Below are 19,292 nucleotides of genomic sequence, written 5' to 3'. Positions count from 1 at the left end.
TTTCTGCCTGAATTTATTTTTATACCACTATTGATACAAATATTCTCCACAAAGATATGTTAGAAATGCACTTTGTTCATTGTTAGACTGTACTGAGTCCTCCCCTCCCCCAGACTGGCCATTCCATTGGCATCTAGCAGTACAAATTTCTTGTTCTAATGAGTTGTGAGGAGACAGACCCTCAAAGAGCTGGGTAGTTGAGCTGCGTGGAAGCCTTTGGAAAGAGCACCGTATGATGGGGAGAAGGTCACTGAATCCACATTAGGAATCTAGGACTGTTTTCTGCATGTGAAGAGCTAGGCAAAGAAGGAAATGAAGGAGGAGCTTTCCAGGCAAGAGCATCAGGGAGGGAAAGCAAGCACTGGGCTCTTGGCAATTAGACCTGATCTCCGCCTCCTACAGTAGAAGCCATGACCCCAATTTGTGCCTCTTTGTAGAAATACTAAGATAGAAGTTCTGACTCTATCCTAATCTGGTCTTCACCGTCTTTTCATGTGAGTAAGTTAGTTGGATTATGTCAGTGTCACAGAATTAAGCTTCTGTTCAGGCTGCGGTTTCTAGGCAGCACGTTGCACCAACACTTTATGTAGGAGTGATTGATTTCTGGCTTCTTTCTCTCTCCCTCAAGTGCAATTATCTACAAGTTGCATTCATCTCCCAAGGATAGATAGCCAATGTTTGTCTTAATCTCTTTATCATCAGTGTAACCATCTTTCCCCAGGACACACTATAGGTAAACTTCTGTCCTGTCTTTTCAGTTGTTACTCCTCTACAGCCAGTTCTTCACACAGAAGCCAAATGATCTTTAAAAATTCTTAAAGTATATTACCTTCCTGTTTAGTTCCTCTAATGGTGTCCCATTGAACCAAAATGAAATTCAAATTGCTATAGATTTTGGATATAGGCAAATTTCTTTGTCCCACCTGACCCTGTATGGCTGCCCCACCCCCATCTTTCTGAGCTTGTTTATTTCTGCTTCTTGTCTCTCATTTTCTCTCACTGGAGGACCCCTTGGTATTTGTAGTGGAGGCAATCATTCTTCTGCATGGAAAAATGTCAGGCGATCTCACCCTGTTCTCAGATTTTTGATATGATTAGAGCTTCACAGCACTTATTACAAACTTAAATGGCCAGATGACACTATCACTGTTTCCTACAGTAGAATGGAGCAGACAAGAGCGAGGTCTCTGACCTTTGATTTTGACCACAGATCAGCAGTTCTTGACTGTCTAGGCTCACGGAAGATATTCAGAAACCTCTCTTTCTACCTCTGCATGTCCTTATCCATGCTTCTATATGCAGAATTCCCCCTTCCTTCCAAATGGCGCTAATTGCTAGCTTAGAAAGAGGTTGGGCACTTACCTTATCTCAGCTTTATCATGGAACATGTTCATATTTTAAGTCTACAGGTTATCTAAATACTGGCTGGTTTATGTTTTGGGGGCTGGGCAAATGTTAGAAATCAAGTCATACTTTGATGTTAGTTGTATTGCTGACTTACTTTCTGGTACATGCCCATAAGAGAATTGCTTGTGTTTCATTTCAGAAATCCTTTCTCTTTGATAAACGACCTCTTAGTCCTGAGATTAATGCTTTTAAGCAGGAGGAATATTCCCAAAGTCTCCTGAAACAAATGGAAAGCAAACGGGAGAAGGAAATAAAGCAAAGACAAAACAGGGAGTTGATGGACCGCTTGGAGCAAGTGCAGCTCACAGAGGAGTGAGTCCATCACATGTGCCTGAAAAGATGAACGTTTTGTGTGAAGCTAATTTCTATATGAGATTGAATAAGCATTCAAAATGTCATTAGCACTTCTGTAGCCAATTGAATTAACAAACCCAAATAACAGCCAGTACCACAGTGTAACTGCATTAAACAGAGAAAGCCACCGTTCCTATAGTTACAGCAATGGCTGGCAATCTAAAAGTACTGTAACCATAGAGCAGTATTTTGTACTGCTTATGATTGCCAGTACTCATAGTTACAAGAAGGAAAGAACATATCTTGAACAGGTATCATTACCAACTGTGAGAAGCCCAAGTGACCCCGTTGGCAAAGCTTGGGTCTTATAAGCCTGTAACATGTTCTATAAAACCTGGGGTACACATATATGGGGGATACAGGTGACCCTAGAACTAGGGATGGAAAAGTAGAGTGGCAAGTATCTTAGTTGGCATCACTTTGATTCTACTCTGAATTTGGAGAATGTTAGCCTCAATTCTGAATGTTCAGGAAGGAGACTCTGATTAGGTTGTGTTGTCTGATGCTGAGGGTAGGGCCAGGGCTGTGAAATTCATATCTACCTTATGAATAAGGTAGTTTATTAGAGGGATAAGCTACCTTATTCTATTTGCTTCTACTTCTGCTGCTGAAGCCAGGACAGTAATTGTATAGCATGAGCAGGGACTGCTACAATAAACAGTAAGTTGGTTTCTGTGCCCCCCAAAATATACTGGTCTAAAATGTGTCTGCTCTATTAATACCAATTTTATGGATCATACAGGTCTTTGGCAAGTTTCATATGACAACTATACATTCTAATCAGGTAGATTACTTTTTAAAAGAAGAATTATATATTGAATCTGCTTAGAGAAAGTATAGTTCCTTCTTGTCTAGATTTTAAGAAAGATTTGTATGTATGGGGTAGGGTGGGGTATATACCATATTCATCCCATCTAGACGATATGACCTGTCATCTTCTTATACTTGTTCTGCCTGCCCTTTGTGCAACACAGTGTCCAAGAGCCTATGAACTTGAATTACGTTTTACTTATAATTAGAGCTCTCAGAATGAAAGATGAATTTTTATGTACCATGTATACATTCTTATTAATACTGAACATGTTTTGATAATGCCTACTTGTGTTGCTATGCTGTACATAAAATGTATGTAAAATGTGTATAAATGTAGGGTATGTAAAATGGTTCTTTCACCTTCTCTGCTTCTTAACCACCAGACTTGCTGCACAAAGAGCTCAATATCTAAAAGAGAAGATGGAAGAAACACAGCACTACAAGAGAGCTTTGGATGCCCAGGTAGGGAGATAGTGATCACTATTTTAAGATTATGCACCACATCAACACTATTCTACAAGCAAGTACCTAATGCTGTAAACACACATGCATGTCATATGTTTAGTTGGTTCTGAGGCCCTTGTTCATTCTCATAAACCTTGGTGTTGGTATTTTTACTGAGTTGCACAACTGTCCATTATATGTTGCTCATTTCAGGTAAAGAACAAACCCCCTCAGCTGCCTATGTTTGAGCCTGACTCCGCTGAGCCCATCTTTGGTAAGAATGAGGGAGAAATGGAGGTCGAAAAGCGAAAGAGAGAGCAGAGCTGCATGAAGCATCAGATGGAGGCAGCCGCCAGCCACAAAAGGAACGCCATCCTGAACCAGCTGGTGGACCAGAGGCGAGATCTGCAGATGCTTCAGAGGACCCAGAGAGAGTAAGAAGAGCCTGGGTCTGACTCCTGTCCCTTCTCTTCCCACTCCTCTCCCACTCCTTTCCCTTCCACTTCCTTCCCACTCCTTTCCCTCCCCGTCCCCCCTGCATCTCTCCCAGCTTTCTTTCTTTGTAACAACAGCAGAGAACAAAAGTAGCTAACATATTGAGGAGTTATGCTATTCTAAATTTGTTACACATCTCACTTTTTTATTCTTATAATTCACCCAATGAAAAGAATATTTCTAAGAAGAAGAAAAAAATACTCCTTTCTTGATCTCCACCTTTTAAGTTCCCACTCTTATATCACAGTATAATAATAGTAACTTCTCCTCCCCCTCCTTTCTTCTTCTTCCAGTTTTTTTTATTGGATATTTTATTTACAATACAGATGTCATCCTCTTTCCCCATCCCCCACCAAACCTCCCATCCCCTCTTCCTTTATGCTTTTGTATCATTTTGATTACATGCATGTATTAAGGTCAGTTCTAGGTTGAGGGTCTAGTAATACAATAGATGCAAACAGTGAAGGAACAAGCAACACAATAAAAACAAATAATCAAAAAAAGTAAGGTATTAAACCCAATTATGTGAACACTTCTGTGATCACTGTTTCTAAAGTCTTATCAGGATGACCAAAGTATCTGAGCCTACTTCCCTGTCCTAGCCCAAGGTCATTTTCATGTCTGAAGCCTACTTACTTGTTCTAGCCTAAAATTTGGATTCCTGTTTGAAATTACTTCTTTGTTCTGGCCTAATATTTAGATTCCTGTCTGAGATTACTTTCTTGTTGTAGCCTAAGATTTAGATTCCTACCTGAAATTACTTCTTTGTTCTGGTCTAATGTCAGATTCCTGCTTGAAGTCTACTTCCTTGTCCTTGGCCAATGCCATATTCCTGCCGGGCAGCCCCTTTCCTTGTCCTTGGCCCATGTCAGATTCTTGTCAAGCAGCCCCAAAGGCTCTCTACCTCTCCCTTTTTGGGCCTCTTCCACACTACCTTGCCCTTGAGGATTATATGAAATCTCCATAATATATTGTTGACAAAATGTCTCAACTACTCAACTACAATTGCCAGACCCATTATCTGTTTTTTTTTTAAATTGGATATTTTATTTATTTACCTTTCAATGTTATTCCCTCTCCCATTCCCCCCCAAAGCCCCTTATCTCATCCCCCTTATCCTACTTCTATGAGGGTGTGCCCCCACAATCCACCCAGTCCTGTCTTCCTGCTCTCGAATTCCCCAACAGTAGAACATCCAAACTTTCAGGGACTAAGGTTCTCCTTTTCCACTGATGCCTGACAAGGCCATCATAAACTACCTATACAGGTGGAGCCATGAGTCCCTCCCTTTGTGTTTCCAGACTGGAGGTATAGACCCAGGGAGCTCTGGTTGAGTATTTTGATACTCCTTCTAAGAAGGACCAAAGCATCCACACTTTGGTCTTCCTTCTTCTTGAGCTTCATGTGGTCTATGCATTGTATCTTAGGTACTGTGAGCTTTTGGGTTAATATCCACTTATCAGTGAGTATATACCATGTATGTTCTTTTGTGATTGGGTTACCTCACTCAGGATGATATTTGCCTAAGATTTTCATGAACTCATTGTTTTTAATAGCTGAATATTACTCCATTGTGTAAATGTACCACATTTTCTGTATTCATTCCTCTGTTGAAGGACATCTGGCTTCTTTCCAGCTTCTGGCTATTATAAATAAGGCTGCTATAAACATAGTGGAGCATGTGTCCCTGTTGTATGTTGAAACATCTTTTGGGTATATGCCCAGGAGTGGTATAGCTGGGTCCTCAGGTAATACTATGTTCAATTTTCTTAGGAATGGCCAGACTGCTTTCCGTAGTGGTTGGGCCAGCTTACAATTCCATCAACAATGGAGGAGTGTTCTTTTTTCTCTACATTCTCCTCAGCATCTGCTGTCACCTGAGTTTTTGATCTTGGCATTCTGACTGGTGTGAGGTGGAATCTTGGGGTTGTTTTGATTTGCATTTCCCTGATGACTAAGGACGTTGAACACTTCTTTAGGTGCTTCTTGGCCATTTGAGTTTCCTCAGTTGAGAATTCTTTGTTCAGCTCTGTGCCCCATTTTTTAATAGGGTTATTTGATTGTCTAGAGTCTAATTTCTTCAGTTCTTTGTATACCTTGGATATTAGCCTGCTATCAGATGTAGGATTGGTAAAGATCATTTCCCAATCTGTTGGTTGCTGGTTTGTCCTATTGACAGTGTCCTTTGCTTTACAGAAGCTTTGCAGCTTTATGAGGTCCCATTTGTCAATTCTTGATCTTAGAGCATAAGCCACTGGTGTTCTGTTCAGGAACTTTCCCCTTGTGCCCATGTGTTCAAGGCTTTCCCCCATTTTCTCTTCTATTAGTTGCAGTGTAGCTGGTTTTATGTGTAGGTCCTTGATCCACTTGGACTTGAGCTTTGTACAAGGAGATAAGTATGGATCAATTTGCATTCTGCTATATGCTGACCTCCATGAACCAGCACCATTTGTTGAAAATGCTGTCTTTTTTCCACTGGATGGTTTTAGCTCCTTTGTCAAAGATAAAGTGACCATAGGAATGGGGATTCATTTCTGGGTCTTCTATTCTATTCCATTGATCTTCCTGCCTGTCTCTGTACCAATACCATGCAGTTATTTTTTTTTTTTATCACTGTTGCTGTGTAGTACAGTTTGAGGTCAGGGATGGTGATTCCCCAGAAGTTCTTTTATTGTTGAGAATAGTTTTTGCTATCCTGGCCATTCCTAAGAAATAGTTTTTTTGTTATTCCAAATGAATTTGAGAATTTCTCTTTCTATCTCTGTGAAGAATTGAGTGGGAATTTTGATGGAGATTGCATTAAATCTGTAGATTGCTCTTGGCAAGATAGCCATTTTTACTATATTAATCTTTCCAATCCATAAGCATGGGAGATCTTTCCATCTTCTGAGATCTGCTTCAATTTCTTTCTTCAGGAACTTGAAGGTTTTGTCATACAGATCTTTTACTTGTTTGGTTAGATTTATACCAAGGTATTTTATATTATTTGTGACTATTATGAAGGGTTTCGTTTCCCTAATTTCTATCTCAGCCTGTTTATCTTTTGAGTAGAGGAAAGCCACTGATTTATTTGAGTTAATTTTTTATCCAGACACTTTGCTAAAGTTGTTTATCAGGTTTAGGAATTCTCTGGTGGAAGTTTTGAAGTCACTTAAGTATACTATCATATCTTCTGCAAATAGTGAAAATTTGACTTCTTCCTTTCCAATTTGTATCCCGTTGACCTCCTTTTGTTGCCTAATTGCTCTGGCTAGGACTTCCAGTACTATATTGAATAGGTAGGGAGAGAGTGAGCAGCCTCTCTAGTCTGTGATTTTAGTGGGATTGCTTGAAGTTTTTCTCCATTTAGTTTAGTTTAGATGTACACTACTGGTTTGCTGTATTTTGCTTTTACTATGTTTAGGTATGGGCCTTGGATTCCTGATCTTTCCAAGACTTTTATCATGAAGGGGTGTTGAATTTTGTCAAATGCTTTCTCAGTATCTAGTGAGATGATCATGTGTTTTTTTTTTAAAGTTTGTTTATATAGTGGATTACATTGATGGATTTCCATATATTGAGAACCATCCCTGCATTCCTGGGATAAAGCCTACTTGATCATGATGGATAATTCTTTTGATGTGTTCTTGGACTTGGTTTGTGAGAATTTATTGAGTATTTTTGCATTGATATTCATAAGGGAGATTGGTCTGAAGTTCTCTTTGTTGGGTCTTTGTGTGGTTTAGGTATGAGGGTAATTGTGGCTTCATAGAACAAATTGGGTAGTGTTCCTTCTGTTTCTACTTTGTGGATCAGTTTATAGAGAATTGGCATCAGGTCTTCTTTGAAGGTCTGGTAGAACTCTGAACTAAAACTGTCTGGTCCCAGATTTTTTTTTTTTTTTTTTTTTTTTTTTTTGGTGGGGAGACTTTTAATGACTGCTTCTATTTCTTTTCGGGTTATGGGACTGTTTAGATGGTTTATCTGGTCCTGATTCAACTTTGGTAACTGGTATTTGTCTAGAAAACTGTCCATTTCATCCAGATTTTCCAATTTTGTTGAGTATAGGCTTTTGTAGTAGGATTTGATGATTTTTTGAATTTCCTCAGTTTCTGTTGTTATGTCACCCTTTTCAGTTCTGATTTTATTAATTTGGATACTGTCTCTCTGCCCTCTGATTAGTCTGGTTAAGGATTTTTTATGTTGTTGATTTTATCAAAGAACTATCTCCTGGTTTTATTGATTCTTTGTATAGTTTTTTGTTTTTTTGGTTTTTTTTTGTTGTTGTTGTTGTTTCTACTTGGTTTATTTCATCCCTGAGTTTGATTATTTCCTGCCGTCTACTTCTCTTTGGTGTGTTTGCTTCTTTTTTTTTCTAGAGCTTTCAGGTGTGTTGTCAAGCTGCTAGTGTATGCTGTCTCCAGTTTCTTTTTGTAAGCACTTAGAGCTATGAGTTTTCCTCTTAGCACTGCTTTCATTGTGTTCAAGTTTTGTTATGATGTGTCTTCATTTTCATTAAATTCTAAAAAGTCTTTAATTTCTTCCCTGACCACATTAGCATTGAGTAGAGTGTTGTTCAGTTTCCTCGTGAATGTGGGCTTTACATTGTTTTTGTTGTTATTGAAGACCAGCCTTAGTCCATGGTGATCTGATAGGGTACAAGGGATTATTTCAATCTTTTTGTATCTGTTGAGGCCTGTTTTGTGACTGATTATATGGTCTATTGTGGAGAAGGTACCATGAGGTGCTGAGAAAAAGGTATATTCTTTTGTTTTAGCATGAAATGTTCTGTAGATATCTCTTAAGTCCATTTGGTTTATAACTTCTGTTAGTTTCACTGTATATCTGTTTAGTTTCTGTTTCCATGATCTGTCCATTGCTGAGAGTGGGGTGTTGAAGTCTCTTACTATTATTGTGTGAGGTGCATTATGTGCTTTGAGCTTTAGTAAGGTTTCTTTTATGAAAGTGAGTGCTCTTGCATTTGACGCATAGATGTTCAGAACTGAGAGTTCATGTTGGTTGACTTTTCCTTTGGTGAGTATGAAATGTCCTTCCTTATCCTTTTTGATAGCTTTAAGTTGAAAGTCGATTTTATTCAATATTAGAATGGCTACTCCAGCTTCTTAGGACCATTTGCTTGAAAAAAAAATTGTTTTCTAGTCTTTTACTCTAAGGTAGTGTTTGTCTTTGTCACTGAGGTGGGTTTCCTGTATGCAGCAAAACACTGGGTCCTGTTTATGTATCCAGTCTGTTAGCCTGTGTCTTTTTATTGGGGAGTTGAGTCCATTGATGTTAAGAGATATTAAGGAGAGGAGATTGTTGCTTCCTGGTATTTTTTGTTATTAGCAGTGGCATTGTTTATATGACTATCTTCTTTTGGATTTGTTGGGACAGGATTTCGTTCTTGCTTTTTTTAGGGTATATTTCCCCTGCTTGTATTGGAGCTTTCCTGCTATTATTCTTTGTAGTGCTGGGTTTGTGGAAAAATATTGTGTAAATTTGGTTTTGTCATGGAATATCTTGCTTTCTCCATCTATAGTAATTGAGAGTTTTGCTGGGTATAGTAGCCTGGGCTGGCATTTGTGTTCTCTTAGGGTCTGTATGACATCTGTCCAGGATCTTCTCACTTTTATAGTATCTGGTGAGAAGTCTGGTGTAATTCTGATAGGTCTGCCTTTATATGTTACTTGGCCTTTCCCCCTTACTGCATTTAATATTCTTTTTTAGTTTTGTGCATTTGGTTTTGATTATTATGTGACGAGAAGTATTTCTTTTCTGGTCTAGTCTATTTGGTGTTCTGTAGGTTTCTTGTATGTTTATGGACATCTTGTTCTTTATGTTAGGGAAGTTTCTTCAACAATTTTGTTGAAGATATTTATTGGCCCTTTAAGTTGAGAATCTTCACTCTCTTCTATACCTATTATCCTTAGGTTTGGTCTCCTCATTGTGTCCTGGATTTCCTGGATGTTTTGTGTTAAGAACTTTTTGCATTTTGCATTTTCTTTGACAGTTGTGTCAATATTTTCTATGGTATCTTCTGCACCTGAGATTCTCTCTTCTATCTCTTGTATTCTGTTGGCGATGCTTGAGTCTATGACTCCTGATTTCTTTCCTAGGTTTTCTATCTCCAGTGTAGTCTCCCTTTGTGATTTCTTTATTGTTTCTACTTCCATTTTCATGTCCTGGATGGTTTGGTTCAATTCCTTCACCTGTTTGGTTGTATTTTCTTGTACTTCTTTAAGGGATTTTTGTGTTTCCTCTTTAAGGGCATCTACCTGTTTACCTGTGTTCTCCTCAATTTCTTTGAGAGTGTTATTTATGTCCTCCTTAAAGTCCTCTATCATCATCATTAGAAGTGATTTTAAATCTGAATCTTGCTTTCCTAGTAATATGGGGAATTCAGGACTTTCTTGTGTGGGAGAACTAGGTTCTGATGATGCCAAGTACCCTGGGTTGCTGATGCTTATGTTTTTGTGCTTGCCTTTTGCCATCTGGTTATCTTTAGTGCTACATGGGCTCACTGTCTCTGACTGGAGCCTGTCTTACCTATTATCTTGGTTGTGTCAGAACTGTTTAGGGTGGGTGTTGCTGATGGGGTTAGAGCTGAGGCCCAAGATGTGCTCAGTGCTTGGGCCCAGACCTGAAGGAACCAGTGCCCTGGGCCAGGAGTGAATTCCTGGGTCCCAGTTACTCCCTGTTTGGGGCAGGTGTTGCTGTCTCCTTAATGTCATGGTTAGAGCTCCCGGGAGCCCCGCCTCTTCTTGGTTTTGTGAGATTGGGTGCAAAGCTGAAGCCCAGGATATCTGCTCAGTGCTTTGGCGCAGACCGGAAGGACTTTTTATTTATTTATTTTTATTGTTGTTATTTTGTTTTTGTTTTTCAAGACAGGGTTTCTCTGTACAGACTTGGCTGTCCTGAACTCACTCTTTAGATCAGGTTGGCCTCAAACCCAGAAATCCACCTTCATCTGCCTCCTAAGTGCTGGGATTAAAGACATACTCCACCATTCTCCAGCTCTTCTAGTTTTTTGAGACAAGGTTTCTCTGTGTAATGTGGCTGTCTTGGAACTTGCTTTGTAGACCAGGCTGGGCTTGAACTCAGAGATCTGTCTGCTTCTGCCTCCTTAGTGCGGGACTAACCATGTGTGCCAGCAAGCCCAGCAACAGCATAACATGTTAAAAGAATTGTAATATCATCTCTACTCATCGGACGTACTAACTGAGCCAAAATATGCTGTCACACTCAAGTAGATCAGTCCTTTCTCAGTTCCCAGTACACTCTGCTCCCATCATGGAGTTACAGGATGGGCAGAAGTTATGGGTCCTTCCGAATTTTCCCAGTACACTCTTTTACCATCATGGAGTTACAAGATGGGCAAAGGTATTCTGTCTTATTGCCTGGATCTCTAAGCTCAAGCATCAGACACTCAGTTTCTTAGAGTATCCAGTTGGTCATGTAACTGGTGAGAAAGTTTTAAAGGTCTCACTGGCTTTCAGTCTCACAGCATCTTCTTGTTTCCTTCCTAGCCTTCCATCATCCATTTCCTAATTCCCATGTCCCCCCCAGATTGTCATAAGAAACTGTTTTTTTCCTTTGTAAATGTTCATCAATTCTTATATCTTTGATTAGCTAAAATTATTGAGGTTCTCAGGAGCTCTAAAAAGCTTTTGGCCAAGGAATCCACTCCTTTTAGAAGGCAGTATACTACAAAGAGTCATATTATTAAAATTTTATAAATATTAGAAATGGTCCAAATAGGATAGTGTGGGGTCTATTACCTTCTGTGCCAGGTTGGGTAGATGTGAGTTGAGTGTCAGGTTGGGGATGACACAATGATGAGTGGGTTTGACTGTTGGCTGGGAGGGTGTGGGAGTAGTCAAACTGTGAAGTTTATTCTGTTAGAATCCTAATCTGCCTATGTCTTTTTCTATTTTAATAAAAAACAAGGAGCCATGTCTAATTTGTACAAGGATAAAAGCCTTGCTTTGATTTATATCAAATTTCTAAAATCTTGACATATTTTATATTCAGTCATAGGACTGTTATCCCAAGCCTGGCAGGCATACCCTGTCTACATAGGCTGCTGTGGCTCCTTCTTTGAACTCTGACTTCAGCTTCTCACTTGGGTTTCTAGACACTACTTTGCAAATGCATCCTGGTTTATTGGCATACTTTTGTCACTGTATTAATTGTCTGATAAAGAGCAAGCTACATACTTTTAAGGGCACTGGTTTTCTTTTTAGTTCTAGAGCTAATACAAGTATCTATGTCCAGAGTTAAATAATTTCTGCAAATAGCTTAGCATAGTGCTTGTTCCAGAGTCAATAAGGGGAGCTACTGCTATTACAAAGCTAGGAAACACTGTGTGTTTGTGTTTGTGTGTGTGTGTGTGTGTGTGTGTGTGTGTGGTGTGATGTATGGTTGTGTGTGGTTGTGTGTGGTATGTGTGTTTGTGGTATTGTGTATATGCATATGTATGTGGTGTGTATGTGGTGTGAGTGTGTGTGCACAAATATGCTGTGTACATGTGTGTGTGGTGTGTATATATGTGTTGTGGTGCATATTCATGTATGTGGGTGTGTATGTGTATATTGTGTACATGTGTGTATGTGTTTGTGTTGTGTGTGTGTGCTTGTGTATGTAGAGAAATTTTAATTCCAGTAACACAGCTGCTCTGATAAGGGATCACATCCAAAGACCTTCTAGGTCTATGTGATTTGGCTGGAATGTATACATGTCCTTAGTAGAGACCTTTAATCCTAAGCAATGAAAGTAAGGTTAGTTTATAGAAGGAAGCAGCCATGTTTGAAAATGACATCTAGGCCAGGCAGTGGTGGTGTATGCCTTTAATCCTAGCACTTGGGAGGCAGAGGCAGGTGGATTTCTGAGTTCGAGGCCAGCCTGGTCTACAGAGTGAGTTCCAGGACAGCCAGGGCTACACAGAGAAACCCTGTCTCGAAAAACAAAAACAAAAAAAGAACATATTTCTAAAGTTAGTATGAGGCCAGGCAGAGCAATTCAGTTACAAGTGGAGAGAAGCCAGATTGAGTCAGTCATCTTGGAGAGGAGTTTTGGGCCGGAACAGCTAAGTTGAACCAGGCAGACAGAGTTCAGAAAACTAGAAAGGATGAATTTATTCAGTAGAAAGCCTCAAGACAACAATTACATCTGGCAAATAAAAGCACATTGACATCTGATATATATATATATATATATATATATATATATATATATATATATATGTATATATGAATGAGTGTGTGTGTGTGTGTGTGCTGGTCTTTTGCGTAACTATAAACTATAAATTGGTATATAATTCTACATTATATTAGCTTAAGTAGATAATCTTTCAAATATTTATTATTTGTGTATTTACGTATGTGTGTGTATGTATGTGTTTGTGTGTTGTGTATGTGTGTGTGTGTGCATGCCACAGTGTGCATGTGAAGGTCAGAGGGCAATTTATAAAAGTGAGTTCTCTCCTTTCACTATATGAAAATGAGTTCTCTCCTGCCAGATATCAAACTCAGGTCATCAGGTTTGGCAACAATGAACCTTTATCTGCTGAACCATTGTGCTGGATAGTTTTATGTCAACTTGACACCGGCTAATGTAATCTAAGAGAAGGGAACCTTAATTAAGAAAGTGCCTTCACAAGATCAGGCTGTAGGCAAGTCTGTAGGACATTTTTATAATTAGTGATTGATGGGGAAGAGACTAGGCTATTGTGGATGGTGCCATCCCTGAGCTGGTGGTCCTGGGTTCTTTAAGAAAGCAGGCTGAGCCAGCCATGAGGAGCAAGCCAGTAAGCAGCACCTCTCCATTGTCTCTGCATCAGCTCCTGCCTTGAGAGTCTTCCCTTGTTTGAGTTTCTGTCCTGACTTCCTTCAATGATGAACAGTGATGTAGAAGTGTAAGCCAAATAAACCCTTTCCTCCACAATTTGCTTTTTGGTCTTATTTCATCACACTAATGAAAACCCCAACTAAGGCATCCATCTTGCTGGCTCTTCTATAGGTACACTCCTTTGGACTGACTCTTCATGGGTCTTTTGATTTTAGCATATAAAAACAAGTAATCCTAAGTATTTTACCTAGAGTAGGAAGTACTAAAATTAAATTATTTTAATTAATTAATTAAATTGTTAAATTAAACAAAGAACTGTCTGCTGAAAAGGCTACAGTAGCTGCTACATCTGTTCAAGGTGGAGAAGTGGTGGTGTGATTACTGGGTAGATAGCCCACAAAGTGCTACGGTGTGAAGACATTGCTCTGTTCTCTGTGGTAGTGATAACTGCCTGTGCCGGTGTTCTGAGGCTTTCCTGAGTCTTTAACATCTGCCATGATTCTGTGAATGTATGGAATTTACTGTAGCTTTATTTATTTATTTAACCCAATCTTACTATTTTGTTTTCAATAGATTCTGTGGTTTAGAAATCACTGGGTTTGCTGCTTAGAGTCAAGGCTTGTAACCTACCCATTCTAAAAGGCTTTGTAGGCATTTTGATGGTAGGAGAGACCATGACAGCTTAGAAGATTGTTAGAACATAGCCAACCCTGAGAGAAGGCATAGCTTTCCTAATGATTTTGTAAAAAAATTCTTTAAAAAGCACTGTGGAGTTGTAATGGACAGATAATGTACTGTATATGAACATATGTTGGATTTTGGCTTAGGTATGCATTCACCTATGAACACAGCCCTCAGTCTTTGTAACTGCACATGTCTAGTACCCACAGGGTTTCCTTTTGCCCCTTTGTAACTTTTTCCAGCTCTGCCTCATCAAGAACTCATCACCCTTGGGGCTGGAGAGATGGTTCAGAGGTTAAGAGCCCTGGGTGCTCTTCCAGAGGTCCTGAGTTTAATTCCCAGCAACCACATGATGTCTCATAGCCATGATAATAGTGCCCTCTTCTGGCCTGCAGGCATATGTCCAGGCAGAATGCTGTATACATAATAAATAAAATAAATCTTTAAAAAAATGCTGCATGGCTTAAAAAAAAAGTTCTCTCTCTCTCTCTCTCTCTCTCTCTCTCTCTCTCTCTCTCTCTCTGTCTGTCTCTCTCTGTCTCTCTCTCTCTCAAAATGAACTTGTCTTTAAGTAACCCTGAGCTGCTTTCTGCCACTCTAGGCTAAATTTGTATTTCTCTGGGTTTTGTCTAAATGGAATCATACAGTAAGTATATATGTTCACCTGGCTTGTCTCAGTCAGTGGTGACTTAAGAGCCATGATGTTGTTGGATATAACAGTAGTTCTGGTTCTCCCCACCCCCATTAAAACATATGGGAAGAAGTTTATGAGAAAAGTAGCTATCTGTCAAAGATTGCCAATCTGTGATGGGTATGGCATGCTGGATATATTTTATTATCTAATCTTCATAACAGCCACACAATAGCAATTAGGTTCGTGTTTGCTTGATGAAAGGTGGTTTTAGAAAAAAGTGACCCAGTTGAAGACTTACTGATTTTTGTTAGAGGGCCCTGACACCTACCTAGTGGTGGTTGTCACTTTTGCACAAAGCCTGCCACAGTACTCTGAGTCAGTGATCACATTTAATGAAGCTCCTGTAAGACATTAGTGAGAACCGATGGTGAGTGTTTCATTTTGGCAAAAATAGATTCATGAAGCAGACTTAAGATGATTTGCACAGTAGTGATGGGGTGTGTGGAGAGCAGTAATGGGCACACACCATTAACAAGAGGCAGGCATTGAACTGCAGCCTCTGCTTGAGACACACCCTGAATCAAGCATGCCCAACTTCCCCATTTTTTGTCCCTCACCTACAAGCCACTTCTTTACCACTTCTCTTTTTCTGCACTTTCATGTATGGATTTCTACTTTGGGTCATAAAATGACTGGAGCGCCTAGTATGACAGTGGACTTCTGTAATTCCAGCACTCTGGAGGCTGAGGCAGAGTTTACGGCCACCCTGAACTACACACAGAGACCTTCTCTCAAAAGGGAAAAAAACAAACCCCAAAAGAACCAAATGCCTGTAGCTACTTGTAGGCTGATTACTGACAGCCACGAGGCTGGGAAGAAGCATACAGCGTAGAAAAATCCATTTGGGATGAGTCTTCAAAGGACACTAACGGCTTTGGAAGCTGACATTGTTAATTGGAATAGGACTTAAATCCTGGTAATTTAAACCAGGACAGAAGATGAAAGATCCTAGAACCAGCCATAATTCGACAGCTGGCAGTTTCACTATGCTTCTACAGCATCTGTCTTCTGCACATTTCAAAGACTTACAAACAAGACCAGAATGCTTTCTGTCTAATTTAACATAAAAGAATTAGGGCTCCCAAGGTCAGCACAGGCCCTCCCCAGCATTATGAATGGAATCAGGCTGTTCTTTCCTCTCCAGGCACTTGGCAGACAGAGCTGCTGAGCTGGATCGAGTGAACAGACTCAACCAATGCTTGCAAGAGGACTGGGACAGGAGCCTGGCCATGAAGAAGCAGCGGGATGTGGAGGAAAAGGCCTTTGAGCGGTAAGACCTAATGGGAACCAGATGGTTTTTGCTTGGAAGAAATTTCCCTGTAAGTTAGCTTCGTGTTTACTTCCTCAAATTCAGTGGTTCTTGGTCAGTTCTGAACTGACTCTTCAATACAGTTCCTTATGTTGTTGTGACTCCCAACCATAAAATGATCTTGTTGCTACTTCGTAACTGTGATTTTGCTACTGTGGTGAATGAATGAATGAACAAACGTGATATGTAAGAGATCTAATATATAACTGCCCAAAGGGGTCTCCACCCATAGCATGAGAACCTATTTGGGTCTAACTTTAGGATGGCAGAGGGTTCAAATGATTAGTATGGTCCTCTACAAAATTTTGTGGTGAGAACAAATGTGCTTAGTAAGAAATCCTGCTGCAATTGATTCAAAATGTTTTTTATTGGCAAAAGTCTGGACAGTACTGTGTTGTGTGTTAAGTTTTTACTGACCATGTCCTGATCTTTGCTTTTACTTTAATGACTCCACTTTGTGGAGGGTTTCAATTCTCTTTGGATAAAGCTACTTTGAAGCAGGGTGAGTTTCTGCTCTGAACACTCCCAAGCCTTATGGAGTTTGTTCTTATTGTTTGCTTTGACATGGGTTATTGCTATGTGGCCCTCGTTGGACTGGAACTTGCTATGTAGACAGACTGGCCGCAAACTCAGAGATTCACCTGCTTCTGCCTCCTGAGTGCTTAGACTAAAGGTGTGCACCACCATGCCTGGCCTTTACGGATAGGTTTTAAGAGCAGAGTCAAGAAAAGATTGATGGGAAAAATGAGCCACACATGGTGGAGCCAGGCCCCTCCCCAGTTGTATACTCACAGTTCAAATGATTAGTATTAACTTTGGAAAGGCTGTTAATATTAGTCATATTTTTAAATTTGTAAATGTGAAAGTAAAGAATTGCCTGACCAAGATAGCCCAGGAGTTTAGAGGTAAACTTTGAAAACAATAGAAATCCTTCAGAAATTTATGGTAAGACTTTACAAAATGAAAAAAAAAATATTTAGGAGCAAACACAGTAAAAAAAATAGTTTAAATAGCTACTTTTCAACTACTGTTTTAGATTTTTTTACTTGTGTGTGTGTGTGTGTGTGTGTGTGTGTGTGACTTGTGTTCCTGGTGCTCAAGGAGGTCAGAAGAAGGTTGTAGGATCTCCTAAGCCTGAAGTTACAGATGCCTGTGAGCCATCATATGGGTGCTGGGAATTAAACCTGGGTGCTCTAGAAGAGCAACCAGTGCTCTTAACAACTGGGTCATCTTTCCGGCCCCAGCACTGTTGGTTTTTTGTTTGTTTGTTTGTTTTTTAAATCATGGTTTTTCATCTGCCACTCTTTTTTTTTTTTTTTAATGAGTTTCTTGGAAGGAACTTGTCATGTGATTCCTAGTGGTGGAGAGCATTTGTAATGACAAAAGAATAAGGGGTAACAGGATGATCAGGTGCTCAGGAGACCCCAGGCTGTTTAAGCCAGAGAAGAGGGAGGGTGTGAGAGTTAAGAGTTCAAACCATTTATTTTTTCTTCAATCTTGTGGGAAAGCAGTGAGAAGCAGGGAGGCTAATGCCAGCCCTGTTTTGTTTGGACTTAGAAAGAGTCCTTGGCCAACACGATGGTGACAGATAGAGGAGTCACAGGAAATAATTGTGAGCTCAAGTCAGCAAATGCGCTCCATAGCACAGCAGACGCGTTAGTTCACTATCCAGGCCAGGCTGCGGGGGCAGCGACTCAAGCAGGCAGCAGTTAGGAAGAAGGGAGGGTTGGTGTAAAAAGGAAACCAAGCAAAACCAAAAGCAAGACTGATGTTTCCACAGTCAGCCTATGCCAACTCTGTCACATTTCTGGTCTTCCCTACTTTAGTTGGGGATGCATGTGCCTCTGTGTGCATTGTCTGTGGAGGCTAGGGGTCAACCTTAAACGGGACCATTCATCTTGCTTTTTTGGACAAGGTCTTTATTTTGTCTGAAGCTCATCAGTTAAGCTGGGCTGGCTGGTACATGCATTCTGAAGATCAAACTCAGGTCCTCATGCTTGTATGGCAAATATTTTTTGTTAGTCTTTCTCTAGCCCCTCACAGTTGGGATCCAACTTCTTGCTGGCAGCTGGGGTGGGAGTTGGAATATGACCCAGCCTTGTGATTTTTATAGAATTCTGTCTTTGCAGAAATGTTGGTGGGTCATGAGAGCATACTTGGGACTGGCTTGCAAGACCAAGACTTTCAAAGTGGAAAACCAGTCACTGCTGTTCTTTGTCTCCACTTCTTGTTTGTTTGTTTTCCTTTGTCTCTACTCTCTCTCTTGTGCTTAACTCTCCAGAAGCTCTGGCCTCCTAGGATTTGTCTTTACAAGTCTACTCCTTAGATTTTGCAGGTGCTGGGTATCAGCAGCTTAATGGCGTCACCCCCTTCTCAAACAAGGTCCCCAGAGATTGGGAGGAAGCTTGGCAAATATGGCAAAACACCAAGGCTTTGGGGCCATCTTAGATTACCAGTTAAGATAACCTTGGACTTTTGTATGTGTTCAGTGTTAGGGTAGGACTTAAGGAAGGGTCAAGTTGTTGGGAAGGTACTAGCACACAGCCTTTGATTTAGTGGAAAGGAGGAGACAGCAGGTGCCAGAGTATGGGGTAAGCAGCAGGTGGCGGGAGTGAAGCTTCAGGTGGACTGTAAGAGCCTTGAAAGCAAAGATCGGGTATCACCTTTCTTCTCTTTGCCTCTAGGGACTTGAGAAACACCTGGTGTCAGCTTTTGCTTTCCTCTCCCCAGGGCTTCAGACAAGCTGTTCCTTTTGGACCAATGTGAGAAGTATCGGCGCTGCAGGCAGTGCCAGAGGCGCACCTCCAACACGGGTGAGAGCAACGTGTGGCCCCTGAATAAGTTCCTGCAGGGCTCACGATTGCTCGTGTAGAACTAAGTTTGAACCTATGTTTCCCGAGGAACATTTATTTGGAGTAGTTGAATATTTAGCGTGTGTATATTTGTACCTCAGAGGAAAAAAAAGATTGAGTACTTTCTAACCCTTTCTTGAATTCATGTCGACTAATTATTTCCTGCGTGTCCTGCCTTCCTCTCACCCCTGCGAATTCCCTGAACTTCTGCGTATTTCTGAACTTCCTGATAGCAGTTAAGGTGTCGGAATAATTTTTAGCCTCGATCCCATTGCTATAGGGGCTGCGCATGGGACCCAACTTCTTGCTGGATGCTGGTGGGGGGGGGGGAGGGCGGTGCTGACCCAGCTTTCTTTTAGAAACTTCATATTTTCCCATCTATAAAGAATATATTACAATAAATATTTTCTAAACACTG

The 19,292-nt window shown here is 40.4% G+C and overlaps 1 protein-coding gene across 2 annotated transcripts in view; it reads left to right on the top strand.

Annotated features, from left to right (window-relative positions):
• The window catches only part of Ccdc81 (coiled-coil domain containing 81), a 43,291-nt gene extending 23,999 nt beyond the window's left edge, over positions 1-19,292 (top strand). The window contains exons 11-15 of one of the 2 annotated variants that reach the window (XM_034515542.2): positions 1,547-1,719; positions 2,958-3,036; positions 3,232-3,452; positions 15,858-15,983; positions 18,753-19,292. In XM_034515542.2, coding sequence (XP_034371433.1) covers positions 1,547-1,719; positions 2,958-3,036; positions 3,232-3,452; positions 15,858-15,983; positions 18,753-18,894 — 741 coding nt within the window. In that variant the 3' untranslated portion in view covers positions 18,895-19,292. The remainder of the gene's footprint in view (positions 1-1,546; positions 1,720-2,957; positions 3,037-3,231; positions 3,453-15,857; positions 15,984-18,752) is intronic. The other variant, XM_076937696.1, reaches the window with a different exon arrangement.

Source organism: Arvicanthis niloticus, chromosome 1 (genome assembly GCF_011762505.2).
Source record: "Arvicanthis niloticus isolate mArvNil1 chromosome 1, mArvNil1.pat.X, whole genome shotgun sequence".
NCBI lineage: Eukaryota > Metazoa > Chordata > Mammalia > Rodentia > Muridae > Arvicanthis > Arvicanthis niloticus.
This window is presented reverse-complemented; position numbering and strand designations above follow the sequence as displayed.